This window comes from Crocuta crocuta, unplaced genomic scaffold (genome assembly GCF_008692635.1).
Source record: "Crocuta crocuta isolate KB4526 unplaced genomic scaffold, BGI_CrCroc_1.0 scaffold163, whole genome shotgun sequence".
NCBI lineage: Eukaryota > Metazoa > Chordata > Mammalia > Carnivora > Hyaenidae > Crocuta > Crocuta crocuta.
In genome coordinates, this window is record NW_027529533.1 from 4,705,399 (window position 1) to 4,729,082 (window position 23,684).

At 34.9% G+C, this 23,684-nt stretch overlaps 1 protein-coding gene across 1 annotated transcript in view; it reads left to right on the plus strand.

Annotated features, from left to right (window-relative positions):
* MDGA2 (MAM domain containing glycosylphosphatidylinositol anchor 2) overlaps positions 1-23,684 on the plus strand; it is an 811,206-nt gene that overhangs the window by 531,126 nt on the left and 256,396 nt on the right. The window contains exon 7 of the mRNA XM_077761231.1: positions 17,439-17,708. Within this exon, the coding sequence (XP_077617357.1) occupies positions 17,439-17,708 (270 nt within the window). The remainder of the gene's footprint in view (positions 1-17,438; positions 17,709-23,684) is intronic.

Here is a 23,684-nt window from a genome sequence, read left to right on the forward strand (position 1 = left end):
TATATTTATCATAATTATGGTAACTTTGACTATAAAATATTAAAATTTCTCAGATTATGTATATTTGTGACATGAGGGCACATAGGAATTATGATAAAGCAAATTTAATTTATTTTAATGTATTTCAAGCACTTATATGTTGATGTCTCATGATTTGAAAGGCAAATAAGATAAGTAGGTTACTTTTATTAAGATGAAAAACATATTTTGTACCTGCTTGAGAGGTTATGATGTAGTCTATAAAGAAATGGGGCAGGTGGGGCTAATTTTACTTAATTATATAGGTCCTTTGATTTAGTCTGCTCACACTTAGCATTTATAAAAATTACCTAATTAAGATGTCTTCCCGAAATGTTCATCACATTTAGGAACCAAGTCATCACAAAAGTTATTGCTGGCTAAATAAATAGAGGAAACCTACACCCTTTCTCCTCTTCCTCTCTTTCTTCCTTCTATCTCTTTTTCTTCTTCTTTCTCTTTCCTACCCCCAACTTTAATCTCTCTTAATAAATTACCATGAGAAAGATAGAGAAGTTAGGAGAAAACATCTCTGTTTCTTATGCTAGATAACTGTTATCTATTCTTATGTTCTGTAATCCACAGGGAAGGTGTAATATAAATATCTAGCAATTGCAATAAACTTCAGTATAAAACTTTTTGTACATTGTGATCTATTTATGGTAGTTTTATGTTTATGGGAACGTAACTAATTTACCTAGTTGTCATGAGAAATAAAATAATATTTCAGTTATAGGAATTTTATAGAAATTGCTGTAGATATGAAAGAAAAATATGTAAACACTTCCTCTTGTAAAATGATATGCCCTTTTTCATAGATAAACCATTTAAGTTCGGAGGAAGGGGTAGTGGACATTTTTGCATTTTTCTTGCTATATGGATAGCTAACCTCATGCATTTTTCTTAGCTATATTGATATTTTTGTGTCTTGCCTTTCGGTGATCTCTCCTGCATGTATACAATCAGTAGCATCATTTATTAGGACTTAAATATGGCATTTCAGAAGCACCTGGGTGGCTCATTCGATGAAGCGTCCAACTTCTGCTCAGTAATGATCTTGCAGTTTGTGGGTTCAAGCCCCACTTGGGCCCTGTGCTAACAGCTCAGGGCCTGGAGCCTGCTTCAGATTCTGTGTGTCTCTCTGCTCCTCCCCTGCTGACGCTCTGTCTCTCTCTCAGTCAAAAATAAATAAACATTTAAAAAACAAAATAAGTAAGTAAATGCCACCTTTCGCCAACAGTAATAACTTTTTTAAAAAAAGACTAGGTTTGTGAAAAATACATAGTGCAAATACGATGACTTCCTTGTACTAGTCTGCTTGGGCTGCTATAACAGAATGCCATAGACTAGGTGGCTTATACAATAGAGATTTATGTGTTCACTATCTAGAGGCTGGAAGCCTAAGATTAAGGTGCTGATTTTTGGTGAGGCCTCTCTTTCCTGGCTTGTAGATAGTCGTCTTCCCCACTTTCGTCTTTCCTCTGTGGTTCAGAGGGAATGACCTAGAGCCCTGGTGTCTCTCCCTCTCATAAGGACACAGCAGATTACAGTCCCACCTTTATGACCTCATTTAACCTTAATTACATCCTAAGGCCCTATCTTCAGTACAGTCACACTGGATTTAGGACTTGAACATACTGAATTTAGGGGCAGATATATTCAGTCTGTAACACTTTGAAATGACTGAAAGGTAGCCTTTGCATTTAGTATTCCTTTTCTTTTAAAATGTCAGATCTAAGTTTATAATACATGTTAAATCCAAGTAAGAAAATGAATGTACCATTTAAAAAAATAAAAGCCTTCAGTAGTATCTCAAAGAGGGAACTCTAATGAGAGTGTGTGTGGCCCTATAATTTTAGTTCTGGGGATAAAGTAAGGAAGCAACTGTAAAAGATAAATGAAAATCTAGTGAAGGCAGAAATCACTTTTGTAATAGTGTCATCATCACTTTTTTAAAGCGTGGTCAAAATATTGAAATAGGATCACAAATGATATACAGTGAACACATGCTTTTTTTTTTCTGATTTCCTTTTTTGTAATGGAGATATATGTGCAACAGAAAATAAAGGAAGGAAAAAAAAAACAGAAAAAAAGCCAAAAATCATCATTTCATACGCTGAAATATTGGCAAGATGAATGCCTTAATGGATTTTTTTGTCATAGATAATTCAGATCTTCTAAACAACAGTATTTACTGCTCGTCATGCCAATAGAACACACACAGTGTTGCTCTGCTGCCATTAGAGGACGCAGTGTTTCCTATAACTCTTTTGCATGAATTTTGAAATTCAGAAATCTTAGCTTCAGATTCTGGTTTTCTGAACTTGTACATGTTAGTTAGCTTCTTTACTCTTATCTTTTTCCTACCTAAGATGAGGATAACACATAATTCTGCATTATTTAGTTTTGTAGGCATTAAATGCTATTAAATGAAAAACTTAAAAAAATATATCTGGCATGTAATAAATATACAGTAGCTGTAATTGGGCTGTTAACCTAGATAATATAAAGAAGGAATAAAATGACACCATCAGGAATCATGATGAGATGGTGATAAGAATCTTAGACTTTTTGCTAAGATATGACATACAGCTTCAACCATTGATGACCAATCACAAAAAAAAAGTTTATAATCTTTTTTTTAAATTACTTTCATCTGTGGGTGAATTAAATAATATTTCTCAAAAAATCTATAGAAATGTATATATATTTGTTATATTTCTATGTAAATTATTGACAAAAATATTTAACAGAAATAAAGTATTATTTTGTGAAATTAATAATGGTATGTAAGGTAAATCAAAAAAGCTTTCAGTTGTGTTGATATGCAGCAGATTCTTACACTGAGTGCTCACTTTTTCCAAAGGTAACTAAACTTATATATGATCTATTCTCACTAATGTAGCTTTAGGAAATGTGAAAATACAGGTGATGAGTAAGCAGTGAATCTGGGGATAGAAGCAGTGTCATTATGGGGTTTCAACTTTGGTCTTCCTGATACTGTTTCCAGAGCAACAAGGTGACTCAGATTTCCCAAAATCCTATTACCATAGTAACAAGACGTTTGCATGTTGCTGAGATCTCCCTACACCTGTGCATTTTGTTGTCCTAGCAATGCATTTTTCAAGTTTGTTATATCCAAAGTTATTCTCGTATTATGAGTTCTTTTATAAAGAAGCCATTTCCTCAGAAGCAATCAGCTCCCCCAGAAGGCATCAGAACCCAGACACAGTAGATATCTAAACATAGAACAAGATTTAAAAAACACTGTTAATCAGGGGTGCCTGAGTTGCTCAGTTGGCTAAGCATCCAAATCTTCATTTTGGTTCAGGTCATGATCTCACAGTTCGTGGATTCGAGCCCCACTGTCAGTGCAGAGCCTTCTTGGGATTCTCTTTCTCTCCCTCTCTCTCTCTCTGCCTCTACCCCACTCATGCTTGCTGTCTCTCTCTCTCTCTCTCTCTCTCTCTCTCTCTCTCTCATTTTTTCTCTCAAAAATAAATAAACATTAAAAAACACTCTTACTCAAATGAAACAATATCATTCATTGACAGGGATGTAAATTATTGACATGCTGTATCACAAATTAACACAAAAACTTTGGAGCATATCAAATAGTTTGTGTTTTAGCAAACTTCTAGAATAATTCGTTGGTAAGATTTTTCTAACTTTAAGTAGTTACGACTCTTCATATGTTATTAGACTATAATTATATTGAACAATTTAAAAATTACTCATGAGAATACAAAAGTTCAAATCATGTGTTTTATATTTCTTTTGCAAGTTGAATGAAGATAAGCTAAAATAAAGTAAGGATTTTATATCTCCGAGAATAATTCCTTTTTTTAAAATTTTAAATTGCTTCTAGATTAATGATTTGAAGGCCATAATTGTGAAACTGTTCGAAATTGTGCTATTATAGATACTAATTAAATTGGTAGAGATGCATTTTAGACTTGTTTCATGTTTTTTGAGTTTGCCACTCATAACTCGTGATACAGAATAACTTTATGATCATTTGCTGAAAATTTTATCTTTGCTGATTATTGGCTGTGAGGATGAAGGTAAAATAATTGCCATTAGTTCATGTACCTAATCCAGTTGTTTATTCACACTAATCCTAGAGTTGATTATATCAAATGATCATCTTTAAGGTTACCAACCATCCCAGTTTGTCCTAGACTCAGTGAAAGTCCCAGTCCTGGAAAACTCTTTAATCCCAGGCAAACCAGTATGTTTAATTACCCAGTAATCTAATTCCACATGCAGCCTACTTCCATATAGGATACTAGTCTTAATGAGAATTGTTAATGTTACTGCATATACAGCTTTAAGCCACTCTTTTGTAATGAGGCCTCAGTGAGAAAATCTGGGTGTAGATCATGCTCTCCCCACTCTACAGCACTGTGACCAATTCTGTCAACTCTTTAAACTTGCTTTTCTGTCACATCATATTGATAATGTGCTCTGAGGTGGTTTTCAGATTGATGAGAAGACAACATTCACCCTAAAATTTCATTTTTATTTAGCAAGGTAACATCAACAACAATAAAAACTTAGATGAAATGAGGTGGCTGGCTGCAAAGAAGTATATGCAGCCTATACATACACAGGTCCTCTTGAGTCCCAAAGTCCATCAAGAAAGGTTCAGGCTCACACGATTTAGGAGTATTAATACCTCACTGTGCTTGTTGTTCTTTTATATATGGGGCTTACACTACTATCTGAGAAAAAGTGAAGCTACTCAATAGTCTCTGAACCTAATGCAGGGATTCTAGAGCTTCTTTGCAGATATTGTACTTTTGATACTTCTTATACAAAATTTAAAGAATTCACTGGCCGGGAGGCTTTAATGTCCCTCAAGAGAGGATGCATCCCTGGCTACTGTTCTCCTTCAAGCTCTAAGGCATTTCAAAGTATCAGTTTTGTTTTTACTTCATTATAGGTACTGAGAAGATTAAATGAAATTGGCCACATTTCTCATAGGATTTAAGTCTCTGTGGTATTGCTAATTTATAGGCTTGTGGTTGCTTTCAATATCATAGAGTCATGTAAGCCACAATAGCCATAATTTAAAAGATTCGTATTGGTTCATGCAGACTTCTAATTAATTGTAAGGGGGTGGGGAGGGAGGGAGGGAGGCAGAGGGAGAGAGAGAGAGATCCTGCAGTAGTTGATACATTAGGAATAAGATATGTAGGATATTGTTACAGGGACTGGAAAGTGAGAGGAGATTGGTAAATGGGAAATAACAGACAAGCTGAGTTAACATCATTATTTTGTGTATAAGTCTGGACATAACATGCACTTTTGGTGAGCTATTGTGGCAGTTATTTCCAAAGCCTCACAAAGATTTCAACTATTCGGCAAAACTACTTGAGCCTTTTATCAACGGCAGCTTTCAATCACATATATTCCAGTGAAGATGCAGTAAAGTCAGCAGTTTGTTTTCTGATAGACATATTGTGTAATAGGAATTTATTGATGATAGCCTTGACCTGCTGTTTTATTAACGTCACCTTGTATCCTGATTTGAGAACAATGGATATTATCAAGAATCCAGGTATAGAGTTTTAACAGAAAAAGATGTGTCACTTGAATGAAGCTACTATTTTTAAGTTTTCACTTTGCTTTGGCATCACAACATCGTACTCAGCCAAGCAAGAGGCAGGATTTTAACTCACCCAAGGAAAGCAAAATCCAGCAACCATAGTTTGCTTTGTTTTACTGAAAAGGCTTTAGTTCCAAATATATTTCCAAAGTAAAGAGAAAACAAATTAGACACAACAGGAAACAAATGAACAAAACTTTTGGAAAAATATGCAGTGTAATATGGGTTCTTGTTAAGTTTCTCCAGATTAAATGTACTAAGGCGCTTGCTTAAAGGGAACAGAAAGGGGAATAGGAGGATCAGGATCAACCCCTATTCTTTTATCTTTCTAATTCTCTTGAAGTTGATCAGAAGTATGTAATAACTCAAGTCTTGCCTTGTTGCTTATTGTCTTTTGACTTTAAATTTAGCTCAATCTGATAAAAATTGTAATGTTCATGTCTTTTTCATTTTGGAACCATAAGTAAGAAGCAATCTGATGTGATATCATAAAGTATAATGACACTGTGGACTATAAAAAATATGATACTACATTTCAAGGAACCTGAGAATTCACTGAATATGCAGTATCTGCATGCTTAACATCATTTTGTGTGTTGAAGCAAAATGTTAAATATGAATGTAGGTTGAGAAGGCATTAGTATATGTACACAGATCCATATTCAATGTAATATAGATTTCATTCTTAAGTTGCTGAAGAGTTAAAAAGGCAAATCAGTGCATATCAATATTAAGAACTTGAAGAAAACCAAATAATTTGATATTGAAAACAAATGGCCTTCATATCCTCTGTAAAGATATTTCTGCAGCTCATACTAAAATGGGAACGTGTGGATTTACTGAAATCTATAGTGAACATATCAGAACTAAAATGTAAAAGCCATATTTTCAGTAGCTTTGAGAAATGAAATATTGGCAGGATCTTTTATACATACATTTCTTATGTATACAGAGGAATTGAATTCAGAGGTGATTCAGTCAATGTTTTATCTCTCATATTAAAATCATATTAAAAAGGTTTTATTGGCTTCTAATCTTTCCTTAAGCAATATTCCATTTTGTGCAGCTTATTTAGTTCTTCTACACATGCTACATTACATTACTTCTTATTCAAAAAATAAATACCTCCCTTATCATGTAGTAGCATTGTCCTAGAACATGGCAGCAATATATTTAAATATTCTCTGAATGTCTGAAATCCCAAGATAAGAAGTATAGCTAGTTAAATGGTTAGACTTGAATTGACTCTTGTTGGAATTAGATCTGTAATGACAGTGTTAAGCAGCAGCTACTGTTTACACAATGTCAACATGATACTTCAGTGACACCTACTACCAGGTGTATAGTTGAAAATTGTCATTTTCTCCAGTGTAAACCACAGTGTGCAATGGCTTTGCAATTCAGTCCAGTCATATGTCTCCTAATCACACACAACACTTGAAATAAAATTTCTCTATTTCAGCATGTTTTTTAATAAATTATGCTCTAATTCTTTTTCTGCCTTCCTTTTTCCTTTTTTATTAAATTCTTATGGGGAAGGAGCATCACTATACACATCATAGTAAAAAAAATACTCTCTCTGTACTTGAAAGAAAACCTCTCCTAAAGCCACATCTATTCCTTTATAAAACAAAATTGGCACAATTGTAGGGTTTCCCAGGGCAGGTCTTAATTTATCAAGGCACCCTCACCTACAAGAATTAGATTTCAAATGCACACATGTCCGTGCAGACGAGAGCAGAAATCCCAGCTGTGAGGTTGGTAACAGATACGTTCTCAGTGCTGAGGAACTTATCTGGGTTGTGACCCAGTTCAGGCAATCGAGATTATATTCTATTTTGTAAAACCGTTTCTAAAATCCAAAGTAAATAACGATTTATAATGCTCAAGTGTGTTCAGTGTGAATGTATGTATGATTTGCATGATTTGATTTTTTTATCAAGCTTTGGTCTACTACTGTATTCAGCAAAATATGACCACTTTTGTCTCACAACGTAGTATTTTATAGAAAACTTTAGAAGTATCAGCAAAAATGTTTTTCTCTCTCTGCATCTTATTACTAACATCTAAATATACCGATATATTACTTCTTTTCTTGCCTTTTAAAATTATGCCTTCCTAATCCAGTATTTTGGGGACAAGAGTTGAAATAGCTTAGTTTATCTTTGTGACCACACTTACTATCCATATGATAATATACTTGTTTCTCTTTTCTTGCTGGCAGATTGTCACCTACCACTGTTCTCCATTTTCCTGTCTCAAGAAGACTTTGTTTAAGTGCTTCCTTCTTACCTCTTGAAATCTGAGAATTTAATTAACTGATTCCACTATAGCTGTTTATAAGTTAGAAGTAAACATATGCTGTGCGTGGCCTAAGAGCCAAAAACACTTCAGAATTCAGGCCTTTTAATTCTGACTTAGGTGGTTCACAAGTCCTTTTTGCCTTGTATTCTGAATGGTGGACATTTCTGAAAGTCTGACTAGCAAACTGCATTTATTTTTGCCCTCCCTCAGTTTTTTTATAATGTAATAATGGATGACACTAACGCTATCTCTTCTTTCTGTTAAAGAGGCAGTACTAAGTCCTCCTCTGGCATAAATATCAGGAATTCATTTAGAACTTGGAAATTATCAACTTTATTTCACCCTGGAATTTATCTACAATGACTTATATTTGTCTCAAGTCAGACTGCCTAAATTAGAATCCCAATTTCAGCAGTCACTACCTATGTGACCTTGGACAAGTTATCTAAACTATTTCTCAGATTGGTAATAACTAAAATGGGTAATAATAGTACCTATCTCATGCAATTAAGTGAGTCAGTACATGTAAAGGTTTTTGAAGAGTGTCTGGCGCATATTAAAGGTTATAATTTTCTCCGTCTAATCTTTGCTAGATCTTGGAGCCAATTAAGTCATTGAAATAACCTGAATAAGATGTGTCATAAGATTAGAAGACTATGTGCCCAGGTGTTTTCCCAGCCAAGATAGAAATCTAGCCTTGGTGGTCCCTTAGGAATTATTTAACAGAATTCCCTAAATATTTAGAGGGCAAACAGAGACCCAGCAGAGTTAAATCTATTTAAAAATTATTTTTTAAAGATTAGCTATGAACAAATCCTAGCCAAAGTAGCTGTAGAATAAAGTTATAGAATCATCAAAGGATTCAAATTAGAATACTATAATACAGTGTCCCCAGGCTGGGTTATAAAAAGAGAAAAATTAATCTTTATCAGTTTAGTAAGAGAGTAACCAGTTAGAGAGTACCTTTTTACATGGATCCCTCTGTGTTATAATACTGGTTATAGAAATACCAGCCGCCCCCATTTCAGCAGCTGTGGTAGCCAGAACAGAATTATTGTTTTGTTTGCTTTGCTGCTCTGGTACGGCCTCAATAGTGTAGCTGTTAGATCCACACCAGATGGTCTTAGAGGTGATGTCTTTATCTCTTCTGCTGCTACACTATCTTATTCTCACAGAAAAGTCTTAAGTCCTGACTGATATTTTAAGTTCATATTGAATTATCTACCTACTGTCCTCTTGAGACAAAGTCCATGCTCCCTTTATTTGGGTGTCAGGGATATAATTTAGCTTAAACACATAGTTTATTAATAGTAATGAGTATGTCATAACTGAGCAAAGAAGTACAAAGAAGTGTGAATAAGATACTATATTTTATAAAAGTGATGTACTAAATTTTGATAGAGAAATTCCTTGTCATCACCTTGTTAGTAATATAAAACATGGTTAAGTTTAGATGGATTGAACAATGAAAGAACTGGCAGGTCTTTATAACTAGTATTTTTCTGTGAATGGCTCATGAAATTCTAAGTCATATTTCACATTTTTTTTGTGTTAATTTTTTGGGCTAAGTTTATAATGAATAGTTGGGGATTAAGTTTCTGTTCTCTAATATTTATTTTTTATTGTTAGTTTTATTGAGTATAGTAGACACACAATGTCATGTGTCGTGACATGTGTCATGTTTCATGTCAATGTCATGAAACACATATGTTTCAGGAGTACAACATTATGATTTGATAAGTTTATACATTATTCTATGTTCACCACAAATCTAGCTCCCGTCTGTCATCATACATTACTATTGTAATATCGTTGACTGTCTTCCTTATTCTGTGCCTTTTATTCCTGTCACGTATTCATTCCATAGCTGGAATCCTATATCTTCTACTTCCCTTCACCCATTTTGTCCATACCCCCACCCACATCTCTGGCAACCATCAGTTTGCTGTCTGTATTTTGGATCTGATTCTGCTGCTTGTTTGTTTGTTACTTGTTTTGTTTTTAGATTCCACATGAGTGAAATCATATGGTATTTGCCTTTCTTAATCTGACTTAATTACCATTACACCCTCTCGGTGCACCCATGTTGTCTCAAATGGAAGAATCTCATCCTTTTTATGACTGTGTAATATCCCATTAATACTACATCTGCCTTATCAGTTTGTCTCTTGATGGGCTCTTAGGTTGCTTCCATATCTTGGCCATTGTAAATAATGGTGCAATCAACATAGGGTGCATATGTATTTTGAAATTAGTGTTTTCACTTTCTTTGGATAAATACCCAATAGTGGAATAATGGATTGTATGATATTTCTTTTATTGAGGAACATCCATACTATTTTTCGTAGTGTCTGTGCCAGTTTATAATCCCACCAACAGTAATACTAGAGTTCCTTTTCCTCCACATCCTCACCAACACTTGTTATTTCTTGTCTTTCTTATTTTAGCCATCCTGACAGATGTGACATGATATTTCATTGCGGTTTTGATCTGCATTTTCCTGACAGCTAATAATGATGAGCATCATGTTCTCTAATCTTCAAATTCAACATTTTAAAAAATTTAATGAGATGTTATTGAGCACTTAATTCTTTATGACATCCTTTTCTGGGTGCTGTTGGTATAAATATGAAGAACATCAACCTTTTCACCAATATCCTATTCCTAAATGCATCTATAGTGTTTAGTGGGGCATAAGATGTAGTTACTAAAAGCAGTTATTGCTATACAAATAAGGAAGTAACTCAATTGGCTTGGACAGAAAACTAGGGATCCACTGAAGAATTGATATTGATACTTGAGCATGGTAAAGTACTTGACTACCAGTTTACCAGGTGTATAAACACTGAAAGAAAATTCCAGGGAGCAAGTATAGCAAATTCATGCTTCATTGATCTTGCGAAGAGGACATTATTGCAAACTGGCACTCTTCCTAAACACCTGGTACCTTCTATAAAGAACAAGAAAGTTCCAGGACAACAAATCCCTTAGTCGGAAGTGCTTAGCTTGGATTTCTCTCCATGAGTAATGACCCTCTGGGATTTGGCTGCAGCAAAAATGAATGTTCAGTTTCTTGTAAACTTGAATGAGACCAAGTTTAGCCAAGACTTCGTATTTTGACAAGAATAGTTTGGGATTGTTGACTAAGCAAGGGAGGTATATGTGGTTTTAATGTTCTTTTCTGTCATGTTTCTCAAAGTATATGAAGACATTTCAGGCCATTAAGTATTTAAGCATTCCAACTATTGGCATTGCTTATTGACTGAAATCAGCTTTTGCTCACCTTAAAACTCAAGTTCCATTTCTAATTTTTCCTTTTATCTTGTTCACTGATTACATTCAAATGTAAATTATACTTGTTCTATTTTGTAAAGCTTCATTTTATTGAAGAATATCTTGTTGCGAATTTCCTTACTCATTTTACTCATGTGGCATATACATCTTGGTCAGGGATTATCAATGCACATAATTTCAGAGAACAGGCAGGTGATGTAAATATATGAAATCACCTCAGATAATGGGAGTCATGGGTAAGGGCTGGTTCTCTTCCTGCTAAAATGTAAGCTTCTGAGTGCAAGATTCTTTGGCTGTTTTTCTTTTCACCAATAAATTTCAAGTGCCCATCACAGGACTAACTATATAGTAGGTTGTCAATAAATACTCATTGAATTAATGACTGAATTAATGAATGTGTTGAATTTCGTTGTACTAGGGAAAATAAGCCACACACCTAAAAATGTTCCTTCCTAATATCAGCAACACTAATAATAAAAGATGTGCCAGCCTGGTTTGGAACCCTGGTATTATTAACTAGGTCTCTTCTAGGAGGCTTTTTTGTAATTTTCCATGAAGAAATACACTTACTCAGCCTTCTCAATCATTTCCAGAAATATTCTGTCTGTGAATATTAATATAATAAAACATGAATGTTGGATTCAATATCTGTATCAAAGCCTCCCTCTCGAATTAGAGACTGTTTATGAATACTGTTTCAAATATTGCCGTATCCTAGAGCATTGTTTTAAAGAGAATTGCTCAATATAATACCACTTCTGGACTTCATGAGAATCGATTAATATGTCAAGAACAATAATATTTGAATAGTAACCCTAGTAAATGGGTAGGTTATTTACAGTCTTCAAGTCAACTTCTAAAATATTCTCTAATTGTTATTACATGAAATGCTCACTGCAACCTGTGTTCCAATGAAATGTGGTTGAAAATGGATTTCAGTAAAAGGCATGAAAAAACAGCCAAGTGAGTGAGTAGTGAAGTGAGTAGTTCTTTCGGGAGAAACTTTTTTCTATCCCTTGAGTCTGTAAGCACAGCTTATACTATGCCTCTCCACATAGAAGCTGGGCTTTGTCTGTCTATCATCTGTATTTTTTTTTAGTTTGGAAAATGTAGGGCCATAGAACAGAAACAGGAAGTTAATCATAGATACTTTTATCCCTCTTCAATTCATACTATGTTCTTATTCATCTTGTTTTGTGCCTATATCCTGATGGATAAGTGCCTCTATTCACCACCCATAATTTATTATTCTTTCTTTATTTTTTCGTATTATCTTTGAATAGCCAGTTGTCGATCACTGATACGTGGAAGGACATCCTGGCAGATACTGTGAAAGCCCTGCCTTCTCCTCTTAGCATGTTGTAGAGGTTGCTGCATTTTCTTTCAACAGGTTCCCCATTCAGTATCCTTCTGTCTAAGAACTTTCTCTGGACTCAGCAATGTGTTCAGCCAAAGCATGACGTTGGGAAGTTAAGAACCACAGAATAATCCTTAATTAATGAGGGAGGGACGTGGTAGACAAATACCTATACAGCCTTCTTGCTCTTCACAAGGAGGGCTCTGAGGTCTGTTCTCCGTAGTCTCTCCTAGGGTTCCCAGCAGCAGGGACTCAAGCTTCCCACAAAGACGACCTGCTCATTAGTGTTCCTTTACTTCCTTTTTTTTTTTTTTTNAAGTAAATATGGATATCAGGACCTGTTTTTGGAAGGACTCAAACTAAGACAAATATGAGGTCTCTTTGCTTCTTCCATTCCACCACTGTGGGGCTGGAGACTGCTCCCCTGAGGCACAGAGTCTTTCCCATGAGATTCACTGTGTCCTCATCTATCTAGGTGGTCAGACTAAATGACCTCAAACCAAGAAGGGACACACTGATACTCACTGCTCTTGAATATCAGGCTGTTTGGCATTTGGTGTGTGAACCAAGAGGCCAGTCCTCTCTCTCTCTGAGACCCACTCAACTGTCTCTCATTCAGCCTATGAAAACTCTTCTTTTTGTTTGCCAGAAGAAGAGCTGAAGGGAATAAGGCCAGAAACCCCTTTCTCAGAGATATTTCCTGAAATATATTTTCTATATTGCAGTTATTGAAGTTTTATTAAATGTTTAGGATTTTGGAAAATAGAGACAACAGACTGGTCTTTCCTCTCTTCCTCTTCCTTTCCTTCCCTTTCTCTCTCTTTCTCTCTCTTTCTCTCTCTTTGTTATCCTACTTTATCTCATTTCTCCCAGGACCAATAATTTATCTATTAATCAAGCAATCAATCAGTCAGTCATATTCCTACCACGGAGCACATCAGTCATGCTAGACTGTTGGCATACTGATGTTGAAGAGGAGAGTCACATCTCTTACAACTGCTATGGTGACCCATGCTTGCCATAATTAAGTGCTGGCAAGATTACCTTTTCAGAAAAATCTGACTGGCACCACAGTTATTTATAAGCCCTGCATTCATATACAATGTTTACAGATGGTGGTATGTGTTTGTATGCATGTGCTACGTTAAAAGCTGACTTAGTTGGAATTATTTTTATGTAATTTGGGTCAGGTGTTGGTAATACCTATAAAACAGGTTTCAAACAATCTATTAAATTTCACTTAATTTGGAAAATTTCCTTTGTTTATTGTATGTATTTTTACTTTTTGTTTATTGTATTTTTTCTACTTTTTGTTTTGGTTTCGTGAACATCCCAAATAAAAATTTTATTGTCCATTTAGTGTTTCTCTTCCTTTTTCAGTCTTCATGTTTCTTTTACTTAACAATGAGCTGAAAATAGTAATCTGCTCTCACAAGTTGCTGTGAAGAATGTATGAATGTCTAGACCTTGCTGTATGTTTTAGGACATTGCACTTTTGTCATAGTACGAAAGACACTGATGACCTCTGTGGCCTTCCATGTGTGTACTGATACAGTGATGGGGTAATTTGACCAACACATGCTATAGTCATTTACTGAACACTCAGCTACCTACATGATTTAGTTTAATGAGATTTATCTTTCTCATTTCCTGTGTACCTATGTAAGTGCTAAAGAGGAAGCTTATAATGCACAGACTCAGGATGGTTAGACAATTTAAGGACACTGTGAAACAAATAGCAATCACTTACAAGGTGGATGATGAAATAGATTTAATTTTTGCTCAAGAGCTTTGAAAAGCCCTGTGAAATTGTTGAATTTTGAAAAATAATAGTTTCAAATTCCAAATTAAAAATTATTAAAAATAGTAATAAATGCTTAATTATGTTTCCTTAAAATGTGTTGTATCTTTAAATATGTTTTATATGACATGGGATAAGACCTCCAAAAGTCAAAATGGTTCTAAAATATCTGAGCCATATGCATCAGAATAAAATAGAAAAATTGAATTTTATACTGAGTAAATTTTTCACACCAGTCACTTATTTATTAATTTGTTCACTTATTGATTTGCCTTTCCAGTACTTATTAAGCACCTATTATGTGCTAAGCATTGAACCAGGCTATGAGGGTGGTAACAAAAATGGTAACAAAGGATATCACTTTTTTAGTGGATATTTTGTCCTAGACACTATTGTAAACACTTCAGACATGTTAAATCATCTCAAAGCTCTAACATCAATAGCAGTTGCTTTCTGCATCTCAACAATGAGAAACTGAGGCCCCAAGAAGTAAAAGAACTTGCCCAAGTTCAAATAGCTATTAAATAATAACACAGTCAAGATTTGAACTCAGATTTCTCTTACAACTCAAACAACACACCGTGTAGGATGATGGAATCGCTCAGGTAATGGAGTCATCACACTACATATGGTCAAGAGCAGTTCTGATAACCTGTCTAATATTACACAATGTAATATGAAAGGGAAAAAATGGGGGCTATGGAAACCTATAAAAAGGGAGTAAGTAGCCCAGGATATATTGCATTACTCTTTTATAAACCTCCAAATTATCAAAGGATACTTCCAATGAGAAATCTCCTCTAAAATCAATTTGATAATAGAAAAAAAAATTTTATGTCTTCCCATTTTAATTTTTTTTCTCTAAGGCAGGCTTTATACTTAAACATTAGTGAATCCTAATGTTCCTGAGGTTCTTAAGCAAATCCCTCATAGCTTAAAAAAGCTCATATTTATAAAATCAAAAGTAAGACACTAAAAAAAAATGAAAACAATTTCACTTTTTACCTTTCCACTATTTAAAGCTAGAAAATTTTAATATTACCATATATATTAATACTTGTAAAGTCTTGAAATTATTTTCCATTTTTATGGTCTTAATATTTTTAATGTCAGGGATAATCTGAAAAATGAAAGCCATCTTCAACAAAACTAAGTTGGACAATATTCTTTTTTCAGTTCAGATTTGGAAAAGAGGATTTTTTTAAAAAACAGTGGTCTTATATGTATTATTTTTTGAAATTTGGAATTTGTTTGAGATTTTTTTCTTTAATAGAAACTGTCTAGTAAAAACTCACCTTTATACACCTTGATTTCAGGGTCAAATATTTCTTGAGTTAATGTCACCATTGTATGTTTCCATAGCCCCAACATGTGCTATTAATGGCCCTTAAACCTTGGGACTTTTAATTTTACTAAAATATGGTATAAAACTACTGACCTTTGTTAACATGATATAAAAGTTGGAAAATCTAGAATTATAAGTACCCTTGTAAAATTATGCTATTTACCTCACATGGGCTATGGGGATTTCTTTTACTTTTTCATGAATATATCAATAATTAAACATAATGCCTATTTTTAAAATATTTAAATAGTACTATCTTCTATCAGCTTACCAATATTAAGTAACTCTTTGACAGAACTTTCTTTTGTACTAAACTGCAGTGTCTTTTGCATATTGTGTTCACTATGTGCCTTTTCCAATTTTAATCATAATCTTTCTAATTTCAAGTCAACACCTCACATGGGCTGCTAAGAAAGACGCTTTGAAATCTTCTTTATTACTTAAAATGATAGAAGGACTAACATGCAAAAAATGATGTTTAAAAGTGTCACCCAGACAATCCATGCCTGTCCCACAGAACCATAATAATAATATAGAATTGGTTTCTGGTTCTTTCTGGGTTTTTGTTTTCTTTTGTTTTAACAAGGAAGACAGTAATGGACCACACAAGTTTACCTTTTATTCTGAGAATAACACTCTCCATCTCTAAGCTGAAGTTAGTAGTTAAAAAAAAAAAATCACACCGTATAATTGAACATTTTACGTATTTCTAATGTGGACTGATTTCATACAATGCAGGTTTAACTTTGACATAAAGTATCTCATAACATGTGAGATCACACACCAGCATCCTGCATTGCCCGTTTTCATTTAGGGATGCGTGGTGTAGGCCAGCACTGCAATGTAAGCAGAAAAATGTGCTGCATGTGAACACAGATAGTTTTTGTACTATTTCTATTTTGAGTGTTTGATGAAAAGTCTAACACAGCATTTTTTAAAGGGATATTTATCTTTATATTTTTTAACCTGCAAATTTGCAAGGAACTTATTTTCACTGGGGATGTTATTATATAACCTAAACATTTGGGTGGTAGGAGGCATAGCCTGGTGACTATGTTTGAACTCTCATTTGTTTTAAAGCAGTTATGAGAACTCACTCTCTAGACCTTTTGTGAACAGAGAGGTTAGAGATGAAGTACTAAGGACTGCATCACAATTAGATGATTTGTTATTCCTTTCAAGATCAAAACCCAGGCCCACTGCATGGTGAAAGACTGGAAAGATCTATCCCTTCATCTATTATTCGGTTGTGTTCAGGTCCAAAAATGTATTATTGTACCTCAGAACAATCCACAAATTAAATAATTGATGACCTTCCCTATGAAAATACAAGGACTAAACAGTTGTAATATTTATATCAGGAAGGACAAAAACAAATGACAATTTCAGCATTAGAAAGAGATTTTTGCTTAAAAACTTTAATCCTTCTTGTCATTCTAATTTTGGAACAATAATCCAGAGATACATAAATGTTAATTCCTCTCTCTATGTGTAAGATTCTTAGTACATTTCTACAGGTTTATACCATGCAATTAAAATATGTAACTGTTATATCTGGTTTAAACTTTGATTAATACAGTCAGATTTTGGCAAAAGAAAAGAATATCCAATTTTAATTGAATAAACATAGAGCATGCTGTTGAATTCCAGTTGTAGGAGATCTAAATAGTGCATGTTTTTTTTGTTTGTTTGTGTTTATGTCTTTTAGCATCTCCGTCAATTAAACTCTTGGTGGATGACCCTATAGTTGTAAATCCTGGAGAGGCCATAACATTAGTATGTGTTACGACAGGAGGAGAGCCTGTGCCCACTCTCACCTGGGTCAGGTCCTTTGGGACTCTGCCTGAAAAGACTGTTTTGAATGGAGGAACGTTGACCATACCTGCCATCACCTCAGAAGATGCTGGTACTTACAGCTGCATCGCCAATAATAATGTGGGAAACCCTGCAAAAAAGTCCACCAACATCATTGTGAGAGGTAAGTTGGCCTAGAGAATGTTACCACATAGATTTCTGTGTTAGCCAGGCTGTCACACAGCAAATAATGTTGATATGAAAATATTTCCTCAAATATTGCATATATGTATAACATACATAGAAAATTGTTTATAATTAATGAATGATGTCTAATTCTAAATAGCTACCACGATTTCTGAATCTTAATAGCCATGCTTTCTTTATATTTGCATCAAAAGATTTTCATAACATAGTCTTAGTGATACTATGAAGCTGTTCCACTGAACAGTGTTTATAATGTTCTTAGTAAAAAAAAAAAAATCTCATTAAAACACAACTGTGGCATAGAGCATTAACCATTATTTTACAGATTACATACAAGATTACATGTAAGTTTAGGAATTTAATAAGTATCTATTTTAATAAACATTTATTGAATCCCTATTACAAGCAGACCACTAAACTGTAAATTGTAGGGTTATATAGAGATCTATAAAACATTACCTTGAACTCAAGGATTATACTATCAGTGAAAATAAAACATCTCTATTAATAGCTCTGTGATACAGTGTTGGGGAGGCATAAGCAAAAGCTGTAGACATATAAAAATTATAGTAACTTCTGGCTGAGGTTGTTAGGAAATATCTAATCACGTTTTCATCAGTTTGTAGACACTGGGAAGAATTTTAACAGACTGAGATTAGGCAAAGACGTGGAAAAGTCAAACAAAGTTTATTTGAAGAATTGACGGAAAAGGTGGGTCACTAAGTTGATATTAGCGTTGCTGTTCTGGCGTGGCTGCTGCAGCTGGTGTGCTGGTACCATGTGTAGAGGAGGTGCTATCCCTCCAGGTTGGAGGATACTAAGTTACTGTGTAGGAAGATTATGTTCCTTCATGTCTCACCTGGCATGGTCCTGGGTTGGGGATGGACGATGGACACCAATACCTCTAAATTTAAAATACATATTCACATGCCCAAGAGGCCTTGTCTAACAGGCAAATGAAAGTTTCTCATGATGGAGGATTATAATGGAAGCAAAACATAACTGAATGCATTGATACTAACATTTGTAACTTTGTGAACATAGATTGTGGTGGCTTTAGTGACCATAGCTATCTGTTATTGTCCAAACTCCTAGAAATATGCTACTTGACCGAAAATATACTCTATTCAAGATACTGTAAGGTATTGGATGTAAATCAAGACACTATGAAAAATGCACTATCTGCTACCAAATTGTAGGCTGTACAATGTTTAGTAATTGCAAGATGGACCTTTATTTTGTACATCACGACAAAGAAAAATGTTAATGCCAGTTAAGCTACCACAATGTTTTCTTATTAGGTACAATGTTATTGAAAGAAGTGTTTCAGATCTGTATATACTCAGGTTTATTTTAAGCCATATAGCAACCATTTAGTGTATATAAAAAGGGAAGTAAAACAAATTGATTAAATTATTCCTAAAAGTTCATACTCAGAACCAACCCAACTGTTTCAATCCCAGAGTTGTTGACTATAGTTTTCCACACAGCATCTTTCTTTGTCATTAAGGACATTTATAATTCAGAATTACAGAGAGCTATGGTCTCTCATTTTATCTCAAGGCAGATCACCACTGCTGTGCCGTGTTGATAGCAAGCATAACAGAGTATTGAATGTGAGATACATTCAGATTTTAGAAGTGTTTGAATGTGAACTTAATAAGGATTCCTGAAACAAATGAAATGTGATCTTTATTTCGGCTGTTTGATTTTAGACGCCTTACTGGATGACTACCATATGCTAACAACTCCACAAATTTGTAAGGGATACATGGGGCTAATTACAAAAATCAGTGACTAAATCCCTACCCTCAGAGGGGTTCACAGTTCTGTAAGAAAGATAAGAATATAAAGAAATAATATATGGAAATGAATAAAAAGACAGGGTCCATGAATGGAAGTATCCTAACCTTCCTAACTTAGATGTCAGTATTGGTGGAATGGACTTCTCTAAGCCTTGTCTCAGTGAGTCACCAGATTCTGCTCTCTGGCCACTCCAAATTTCAAGAAAAAGAAAAGAAACGAAACTACAAATTACCTTTTATTATTCCTGTTTTTTATTTGTTTGCTTTTAAGCACATGCTTTCCCAAATAATCATGAAATAATGATATCAAAAATGGCTATAAACATTTTGAGATTTATTAAAGTATTGCAAAACTATCCTTAAGACTCATGGATGCAATGTGGAATCTTTCATTCCATTATTTTATCAGGGAGAGGAACTCACTAGAGAAAAATGATGCATTAAATATAGTTTGATCATCTGCAAGTGCATTGAATTCCTATAAAACTGGCAAGACACGTAAAATATCTTTGTTTCTCAGGCCCCTTCTATGAAGGACTAACAATCCACAGCACATATATGCTCAGAACATGATCTACTCTTCCCCATTCCATCTAGCAGTTTTCATCCATGTTCTTATGAAAGACAGTTTACAACATTGACAGCAGTGACCTAAAAATATATATCCCCAATTTATAATTTTTATACTTTTAATTTATCTGCAGTGTACCAGTGCATAGCCTTAGTGCATTGCCAGTGGAGCCTCTCAGCAATGGCATTCACATAATTCATAAAGTCAGTTTGATGAGATTTGTCTATAATCATACTGAGTATAGAAATAGCCTTTGTTAATGGGTCCTAGATTACACGTAGGGATGAAAACTGCTATGATATGTGAGGCATCTGACTTCTGCCACCATGGCCACAAAACACAGTTAAAGGAAATGGTTTTCTTATTATTATATCAAACAAATTGTTTTCGAGTGTTCTGAATTTGTAGACCTCTGCAGTGTCTCAGATTAACTGTGTCATGGATACAGTAAAAATGGAGCTCTATGTTCATTCCCACCCCCGTTCTTATCTGTAATTAAATCAAGATCCATAGACCAGATTTTTTGAGCAAGCACAGGGATATTTTGTGTGTTGAATTCCCATTCCCATTTGAGAGTATTCATGGGACAAAGAAGAGCATGAGGTACAGACAGGAATACAACTCTAGAAATATTTCTGAACTTGTCATTTGTTTTTTTTTTAATAGAAAACACTTCAATGTGAACAGAACTTCTTGTAGATTACAAGCTCAAAACTGAAGAGGAATGTCATATGCTTTAATATTTTGTTAGATATTTATAAGTATAGCTGCAATACCTTTTCTTATGATTCTTTAAGAAGTATTAGCAATTGGAGCCACATTTCTCCCATGTCAGGAGAGAAGCAAGATGGCCTGGGCTTAGTGCTTTCCAACCACCTATTCAATATCATTGCCACAATTCTCATCTGTCATGAGTTGAACCACTCTGTTGAACAAGCATGGTTCATAATATAATCAAGACATTATTGTATTTTAGTTTCCTGTGGTCTCTTTAAATTTTATTCAGTGGCTTAATCTTCCCATTTCAAGACGAAAAGTTACATATCTCAGGACCTTTATCCTCATTATTAGAAATGGAGAGTCTTATAGTTCATTCAAACCACAGCACACATTTAGTTCATTGTTTTTGGATGCAGGATCTAGAATAGTAGTAAAATACCACACCTGATTTGATGCAAATATTTCTCTCCTGCCCAGCTTGGGTTCACATTAGGCTGGAGATCTGCAGTGGGAATGCAGAGGAAATGTATATTGGCTTCTGCCTCTCTGTCTGTTTATCCTCCACCCACCTGATTACCCACTCCACCACTTACCTGATCACCAGGTTCTGACTTCTCTGGCTTAGGGTGGGGTATAGAGGTATTCTCTATAGAAAACATTTTTATTTCTTATGTGACACATTAGAGACTCTTGGGAGATTCCTTTATCTAGAAGAGATGTACATTCATGTGGATCACGGATTGAGCTCTAGTGATGGAATCTCCCAAGAGTCCCTTAATGTGCCACATTCCCTGAGCACAAGCTCTTATGCAGTGTCCTTTCCTCCTTTTGGCTGAAGGCTTCTTGCTTTCCTCCAGGCAGCCAACCAAAGGGGACCCAAGACAAGTCTGTGCTATTTCTCTTTCTCCATGACTCACATCCATTTAATGGAAACGCTCACCAGTGAACTCTGTGAGAGCACACAGATTCCACTAGAGCTACTCTATTGCCACACAAGTTTTGGCTTCCTCAGCTGTATCAAGTACCTTTTCAGGGAAAATACTTCAGAGCTCCATCTGGTCCCAGAAAAATTCCCCTCAGTAGGAATGAGATGAAATAAATAGGTTGTTGTTCTACTACACTGGTACATACTGCCTCCATCTTTCAACTGTACTCTGAATCTGGGCATCTGTTGGCAAGTTCACCATTACCACCCTTCTGTATACTACCAATATATCTCCCCTAGTTGATTAAAATAGTCTTTTCATTCATTTTTCTCTGCCAGCTTCACTTTTAGAAGCCCCTCTTTTATCCACTGTGTTAAATAAGGTAGACTAGGCTGTTAACAAATAGACCTATATATGTAGTTACTCAAAACAGAAACACTTAAGATTTTTCTCATGGAAAAGTTCAGGTGTTTCCTAGTCAATAATGTCATTGATATTGTGTGTGTGATTGGTATGTGTGTGTGTGTGTGTGTGTATGGGGGTGGTGGGTGCAGGTAGAGGTGGAGAGTCTGATCCATGCAGTCATTCAGACACGTAGATTGATGCTGTCGCTGTCATCTTCAGTCTATGGCTTCGAAGGTTTCTCTGAATATTACCTCCATCCCTCTAAACTGGAAGTGGGAAGGAGCTTGAATGAGCATGCATGGGAGATTTTTATGGGTCAGATCTGCATTAGTTCCATTCACATTCTGTTGGCTAGACCTTAGGCACATAGTCACACCCAATGGCATGCAATGGCATGAAGGCTGGAGAATGTATTCTTACTGTGTGCTCAGGAATAAGAGGGCATGGATTTTTGTCAATAGCCAGCCATTCATACAAGAGCCAGAGTGATTGGAATTATCTTATTCTACTGATGAAAACTCCTCCCATGGCTTCCCGTTTCACCTAAAATGGAATTCAAATTTCTCCTTCTCGTTTCTTGCCCGTCTTTACCCACTATATGTTATACTCATTATTACTCTTTTTCTATTCCACAACCTGGAACTTAAATTTGCTATTCTTTTGGCCTAAGGTGTGAATTTTCAAATACTATCTTCTGGGAAAAGTCTTTGACACTCTCTATAAAATAAACCACCCCTAATCCCTTTGCATGATTTATTGTTTCTTCTTATTACGTAACTACTTGGGGTTGTCTTATACATATTTCTTTCTTTATTGTCTGTCCCTTTCATGGGACTGTAGGGACAAAGAATTTATCTGTTGTCTTATTCATCAGTGTATCCCCAGAACCTAGAAAATTACCCAGCATATTGTAGATGCTCAATAAATGTATGCTGAGTAAATGGATCTCTTTTATAAGTTTACTGGCTTATATTAAACATTTCTTCAAACGTCTATCTCCCTATCCTAATTATGTACTAAATGTTATTAAGGTAAATTAGGAAACTTTATATACATTTCAAATCATACTAAACATCTGTGTGATGTGACTAATTCATTTGAAAGGCCACATTGTTCCAATTATTTATTGCTGTGTAATAAGCCACCCCAAAACAGTAGCTTGAAATTGTAGCTGTCATTTGTTTTGCTCACAAATCTGGGGTTTAAGAAGCTCGACTAAAAAATGTAGGGTCTCTTATGATTGGATTTAGAAAGTGGCTGAGGCTGGGATCATCTTCAAGGCTTTTCATTTAAATAACTGTTGCCTAGACTAAAAAAATTAAACAGCTGAGTTCTTTAGCTCAATCTCTGTCTCTGTCCTTCACCCTCAATAGTCTCTTTACATGCTTTCCCCATATGGAGGGCTCATGGTAGGCAGAATTCTACCAGATCCCAGGGCAAAAGTCCCAAGAGCTGCATGGATCCTTTTAACCTGGGTTCCAAAGGCATGTGGTGTCATTTCTGCATTCTGTTCAAGTCAGTGATAA